The 7,403-nt window shown below is 42.2% G+C and overlaps 1 protein-coding gene across 1 annotated transcript; it reads left to right on the top strand.

The window, feature by feature from the left end:
* The first annotated feature begins 345 nt into the window (after positions 1-345).
* LOC129760389 (centrosomal and chromosomal factor-like) lies at positions 346-5,805 on the top strand. The gene has a single exon (XM_055758038.1). The coding sequence runs from the start codon at positions 1,586-1,588 to the stop codon at positions 3,302-3,304; it is 1,719 nt and encodes a 572-aa protein (XP_055614013.1). The 5' UTR covers positions 346-1,585; the 3' UTR covers positions 3,305-5,805.
* The last annotated feature ends 1,598 nt before the right edge of the window (positions 5,806-7,403 follow it).

Here is a 7,403-nt window from a genome sequence, read left to right as displayed (position 1 = left end):
GACAGCTCTCGGAACCGGTCTGGAATGGGTGGGCAGGGCTGGCAATAATCTTGGAGATGCCTGAAGCTTTCTCGCGTTTCTTCATTTAAATTATAATTTTTCCAGTGCATCTTCTTGATGGCGATTCGATAAGAGTAGTACCCAATTCGATTGACAAACGGTAATATAAATCAAAAAGATTTTTATTGCTTTTCCTTAATCTTAACGAGCAACACTGGACCTACCAACACAATGAAATGTTCGACAGAAGGTGCGTTTAATGTAGAATGTGGATAAACTTCGAGATGGTGTGTGCGCACATTGAATACTGGAAAGGCCAGTGCTGCTTGTGCGCTTGGGCCCGTGTTCGCTCTTTAGTCGAGGCTTAACGCCCGAAGAAGAAACATACATTCAAGAGACAAGAACCCCGTGAGTCGTTTATCGAGTAGAGCCCAGGCAGGCAGCCATTAGCCAGGCTCAGTACAGAGTACCGTCTCAGTCAGTCGGAAGAACAAGAAGAGAGCTTGTAAGACATCCTTCAGCTGAACATTGTATAGAAAGAAGATTTCGATCTAAAAAAAGCAAAAAAAAAGGTCGATGTTCGTGTGAACGAAAAAGTGGGAAGGCGAGATTGCGCGAGACATTTGGGACAGAGTGGGACAGTTGCAACCGAGAGATTTCAGTGTTGTTCAGTTGTCGGGCAATCGAAACCGTCGGGTTCAAACGCAGGCAAACCGAGACGAGCGTGGACACACACAGTCCGGACGGAGCTGATTCCTGGTACCGTCGCCGAAAGGAAAGGGACGAACCGCCGCCGTGAATCAAAGCGCGTGTGTATTTTTTTCCGAGGAGGAAGGAAGAAAATCGATATTGTGTGGATGTGTCAAAATCAGGTCACTGTGGATTTAAAGCAAGCAGTTGCCCAAGTGTTCTGCCTGTCTGATTAGTCTCTTAAAGTGACAAGATCGGAAGAAAGTAACAATAACGAAAACGTCGTGTGATAGTTCGAAGAATCGAATCAAGTGATTCGAGGAAAGGAAGTTTGAGTTCACACAAGTGAAGACTGAGCTTAACAGCGGTTAACGCGGAGATTTGGGAGCAGAGGATTCAGCGTCAGAAGTAATCAGTCTAATCCCACGTCGCCGAGGAGCAGCATAATTTCATCATTCGAAGACTGAGTTCTTAGAGCCAACATCATCTACTACATACTACTCAACTGTCAGCGGATACAGAAAACTGCCGTCGGAGTGTCGCAACGCACTGGATTATAGCGTGGCGACGGCTCAGTTTTTCTTGGATTAATGTTCCTGAGCTTTGTGAAATAATTTGTGAGAAGCACTTGGTGCAAGAAGTAGTTGTGTTGATTGAGGGTGGGTTAAATCGAAAATCATATCGATTGGATTGCGAATCATTCAAATCAGGTGCCAAATGAAAAGTTGAAAAGTGATTGCCAGTGAAGGCAGTTAAAAAGTAAGCAAAATAAAAAAGTTCCAATGAAAAGTGGCTGAAGAGAGAAGTTTTAGTGCCGTTCACCCGTGGTCTTGCGCCACAGCAGGGTTGTACGTTGTGAAGTGTAACAAAGTTGAAAGCACTAAGCGCAAGCAACATGGCGATGGCAGCATGTTATCCCAACTACGACCTTTCTGGATCATCCGGAATGTCGCAGCATCAGCAGCAGGCGCAGTTGCATCATCTACCTGTATCGTCGAGGCTAGCCGGTGGTGGGCCGATGTCACAGAAGGACTACAGTATCCCACTCCACGTGGACTGTAGTGTGGAGTACGAGTTACCAAATCAGGCCAAACCACCGGTGGGAGCCCGGGTGGAACCGCTGCTGATGATCCATCCCTGTTACTTCCGGAAGATGGAGAGTCAGCGGCGAAGTCCCTTCATTAACAACATGCCAAATTCAACCCGTAGTTCTAATTCAATTGTTGCCAATGTTGTTGATTCTACGTCGATGACTCGACGCAGCTCCAAATCTAGTTCCCAGCAGGCCCAACAGCAGCACGCTGTGGTGTCCAGCCATCAAAGCACGATGCATCATCACCAAAATTTGCAACAGCAGATCGATCAGTACGTTCAGCGGCAGATGGCTCACAGGCCACAACAAGCGTCACACTATTCCGTTGGGTCTGCCAGTCAACAACAGGCTCCACATGTTCAAACTCAGCAACATCGCCATCATTCTCATCAACCCCAACAACAGCAGCAGCGGTCACAGCAGATGCATCAACAGCAGCAGCAACCGCAACAGTCACACCTCTCCAGTCAACAACAGCAACCTACCAATCAGTACAACATGCAAACTCAACAACAACAGCAGCAGCAGCAGCAACAACTAGTGAATACCTCAGACTGGAGCCGCTACATGGCCTCCGATGGGGTAGTCCGGAACTACGGGAAAGTCAATCTGGCCAGCCAAACTGCCTACAGTAGCAGCAAGTCAAAAGTCATCAAACACAGTAATACGGGTATGCCACAACTGGCTCACACAAGTGCCGCCGGTACTGGACAGCAGCAGGTGCAGTCGCAGCAGCACAGCCTGATGGCTGCGAGTTGCGCAGCTGCGTTCAACAATGGCAGTTTGGAGGGCGGATTGCCGTCCGGTCCCCGATGGGACATCGAAAAGACTTCAATGGCCGCTGTGCCTCGTGATTTCCAGGCTGGTCCCGAATCGTTACCGATCAAAGCCAATGCTAGTCTACTGACAAGTGGCAACAGTTCGCAGACTGTCAACAGTAACAATACCAGCTACCAACCGTCGGCATCAATGTACCGGAATCCGTCGGTGGTTGGTAAACGTGATGCTATGCTTTCCGGAGGCTGTGGTGTATATAGTAGCAGTAGGAATAACAATAACAATAATACTATCAACAATAACACGGAACTAGGACTGACGGCCGGCAGCCTGTGGGATCCGGCGGCTTTGCTCGAGAAGAGTCCGATGGCCGCGATACCACGAGATTATCAAGCCGGCCCGGAGCATATGGTTGCTTGTGGGGGCAAGATGTCCGCCGCCGGCAATGGCATGCTGACTTCCGCCGGTCACTCGCTGATGCGGTCTGGAAGTCATCTAAGTAGTGCCACCAGCGGGTCGTCGAATACCAGCAGTAGTGGCAACAGTAACAACAACAACAGCAGCAGCAGCAGTGGATATCAGTCAGACAAGTCGCTATTTGCTGGCAAATACCGACAGCACCAGCGTACCTCCCATCGGCTGCATCCCTACATGATGGTGGCCGGTTCCATGGGTGGTTCCTTTCCGCCGCTCATGACTCCAACATTCCCGCAGATGCAGCAAGTGTCGTGTTATAATGTGTGATTCTAGACGAGCTGATGCTAGAAGAAAACGACAAAGAAAAGATCGTCTAAAGTTAATGATGAAAGTGTATGCAAAGAAGACGAAGCCGAAGTAATAAGTTATTATTGATTAATCACTTGCTATAATCTCTTTGTTTGTGTCTTATAACGACGAAGAAAAAGAAGGCAAAAGTATAAAAAAAAAATTATAATCGAGCAACTTTTTTCGTTGCATTTAAATGTGATAGTAGTTTTACTCCAAGCAACTTCGAAAGATAGTAAAGAAAATAATAATTACAACATAGGATGCAAAATAAGAAGAAAACAAAAAATATCGCTATATATATATAAAATATGTGTTCCAAAGAAAGTCAACGTAGTGAATACAGCAAAACACACAAAGTTAGAGCAGCCGTCGGAAGTAATGTACGGAGCCGAAGAAAATTAACGAAGAGCCAAAGCGATCCTGAGGAGTGGCAGTTAAAATGTTTTAAGTGCATGTGATGAACACGCGCAGTCAGCGAATGCGTGAAAGTCAAATCAAGTGATGTTGAAGGCTAAGCGATAAAATGCCATAAGAGAAGAATGGCAAAGATAAGTGGTGTTGTGTGAAGATTGGAGCCGACATTTTGGATTACCGCTACCCGTCAGTCAGTCACCTGATCGGCGATCCACTGTTCGTCCCAGGAATGACTAATGAATATTTTCACTAACTCATCAACGGATTCCCCTTCATCATGCGAATTCGATTTCGCTCGCTTCATCAATATTCATCAATGTGCTTCCTCGAATAACTTGGCACGAATTATCATCGCTTCAAAATTCGCGATAATCCAAGGAGGCGGAGGGCCTTTTCGGCACGTCCATCATTTTGCCTGCCCACGTTCACGTACTCGTTTGGGTGAATGAAGAACAACATCAACAGCACCTCCAGTACCGGAACGTCATGGCCAACTGCTGTGCGCTAAGACCGTTCTGTTACTCCGCAGGAAGTTTGCAGTACGTGCACAGATCGCCTTGTCGAGGTCCACCATCGGATTCTAGAATGTGGAAAAACGTACTTCCCTCCTCCCAGCGGACTAAACGACGTTCCGGATGAATAGATTTACCGGAAGATATAGTTTATACCTCTCGTTAGCTCTTCGCTCCATCATACTCATCTCCTCGCTAAAGTTTATAAAAAAAAAACTAATTCACTCACTCCGGATAATTTGACCCAGACAGACACGAAACAAATTCATGTATACACAGTCCTAAACAATAACACGTTTACATCCACAATCAGATTTATCAAAACTGTAAAACCAGATAGAAACGAAAATAATCCCGAAAAATAAACAATGAAGGGAATACCTAACAACTATTCATACCGACCCTCGATTCATTGTCGAAAATCAAATAATCAACCGGAGAGGGACTAGAACTGATTTCTAGAGACAGTTAAGTAAGCTAGATAACAAATTGAATTGATCGCAGGAAAACCCTCTTGAAAATCTACTTGCTGCAAAATAACTCAAATTCAGAAAAGCATCAATCGAGATAAAAAATAATACACACACACACTCTTTAGGCCCACTATCTAACCCTCGAATTCTATTGTTACGTTTTATTATTTTCTTTTTTTTTAGTTTTTGTACTTTTGTAGTTTGTATCACTTCGTTCTTTAATTAGCAAAAGGAAAACTATTGTATGATTCGATCTTTGTTGGACTGCATTCCAGTCGCTGATTTTTCTATTACATAATCGATATTGGTCTGAGTTCAGAAAGGCTCCGGAAGCCCGAACGGTAGAACTTTACCGAGACAGAATCCCCGAACTAAAAAGAAGACTGCGGAACACAATCCGATCCGGCGTAGGAATCGAGTTTAGTTTTGCGTTTTTAATTTGGCTGAACAAGCGAAAAAAACTTCTAGGGATTGACACCGTTTCTCAGTGAAATTTGTCCGTACACAAGAGTCTATGTTTAAGTTTCTTTTTCGAAAAAATAAAACTATAAATTATCTCTAACTTCACTTGCGTTTCATCTTTTAATTTTTAATTTTTTTTCGTTTATGGCAAGGGAGAGGGAAAAATTTCTGTTGAAGCTTTAGTCATACGGTAAAAAAAGTAACGAAACATAGAAAAAAAACTCGTTGGAAAAAAACTATGCAAAAACGTATTCAACAAAAATTATACCAAAAGTAATCGAAAAAAACCTATTAAATTAGTGAGAAGAAGGGGTTAGAAAAAGCAAAAACAATGGCGAAAATTGCAGTTATTCTTATGTAAACTGAACTCTAGGGGAAAATAAATAAAAAAAAAAACAAAATATCTTTGTTTGTAAATATTGTTTAGGAAAAAAATTAAAACATTGAAAAAATTCAAGCGCAAGTAAAACAAAAAAAACCTAACGCGTGAAATGCATGGACGTCAAGACAGAAAAAAAGAAGAAAAACAAAAAACAACCATTTGTGTATAAATTATGATAATTTAATTATTTAAAGAAGGTGGAAAAAATATGGAAAATACGAAAAAAAAAATCAAATGAAAATAATAATCGCTCTTATGCAAAAGTTAACCTTTGAACCGTTTTCATTTCCGAGACCGAAAAGCAAATGCCAAAAATGATGATGATAGTTGTCCATTTCTTCCGAGTCAAGGTAAACAAACAAAACCAAAACAAAAGGAAAAAAAATGGAATAAGAAGCCTGCCACTACCGACTGGCACATTCGAGGCGGTTGGAGGGGTAATCGCGTCCCGTCCCGTCGTCTGTCCCCGCTCCTATCAACAGTAGCGCAGAGTTCCGGCGACGTTGTTGTTGTTGTTGATTTCGGTTCTTCTGATGGTCTTGCACGGTTCTCTTCTTTGCTGTCTTCTCTGGGCATTCGTATCGGCGGCCACAACGATAGACAGCGCATGCGGTGTGTTTTGTTTCCTTTAGGGCCGATTCGTCGCTGTTCCGTTCTTATCGGCAAGGCAAAGCTCCGAGGTTTTGGAACATTTGTCCTGTATTTTTTTCATATTTGTTTTTTTTCGGAAGATTAGCAATTGGGACTGTTGATAAGTTGGGGGGTTTATTTTAGACACGTTTCCTTTTACTGCGAAACGATAACGATTGTTTGGTTAATAACCCACCGTATCCGGAAATGAATCAACCCATTATAATGACATTGTTATTTGTAATGACAGTCCATTGCGCGATATCCGGTGTTTTTCTCGAAGTTCAAATTTTGGTACAATATAATCAGCAGCCTAAAAATAGGCATACATTTTATTGCCAAAAGCAAATTTAAACTGATTCTGACCTTCGATGAATTATTTGTAGATTGTATTGTGGAGCTAACAATATGGGAGGGCTACCCGTATGAAGGAGTATCATCCAGTAGCTATTCCCTTTATCTTCTTCCCTAGACACCCAAAAGATTCCCTTTATAGTTTTTGGATTCTTAATGAACGATTGAACAAATCGTTCTTTCATCAAATGAAATCGTTTAGACACAAATAACGATACAAAAAACGGGTCAATAAGTAAAATAACGATTCATTTTTTTTCTACTCGTTCTGAAACGATTTGATCATATGTATTACCTTTATCTAATGATCCTCACATATAAAGATTACTATAGACCATATCGTCACCTCAAAATGATAAGATTCAAACCCAATTTAGGGTTTTGTTGATTTTATTCAATTCCAGATTGATTGCCAGAAAAATAAAAAGAGGTTTAATTTACCTATATTCATTTTATTATTCCACTAAACCAAAAAAAACCTTCCGTGACCTTCCACGGATGTTCAGCTTCTGGACGTACAATACTGCAGAACCAAATGTTGTTTGGTTGTTGTTACTTTAGATTTTTCCTCCAGCCTATGAGCGAGAATAAAAAGAGAAAATTTAAGTTTCTCGCTATATATACAAAAAGGCATTTTACTAACCCTCATAGATCATTGTATCCTTACTCGTAGCTTCCGTCTTCAAGTTTCAGTATTCCAGCTACGGAACTGGACGATCTCTTTTATAATTTTTACCCGAACTCAGCCGGGAGAAACTTTTTTTCACAAAGTTCGGCCACGTGTGATGACGTGACAGCAGAGCAGTTGGGGAGTGTTGCTAAAACAATTTATTGATTCTTAAAGATCA

This window comes from Uranotaenia lowii, unplaced genomic scaffold (assembly GCF_029784155.1).
Source record: "Uranotaenia lowii strain MFRU-FL unplaced genomic scaffold, ASM2978415v1 HiC_scaffold_597, whole genome shotgun sequence".
Lineage (NCBI taxonomy): Eukaryota > Metazoa > Arthropoda > Insecta > Diptera > Culicidae > Uranotaenia > Uranotaenia lowii.
The sequence above is the reverse complement of the archived record's forward strand: the minus strand, read 5'-3'. Positions and strand labels throughout refer to the sequence as shown.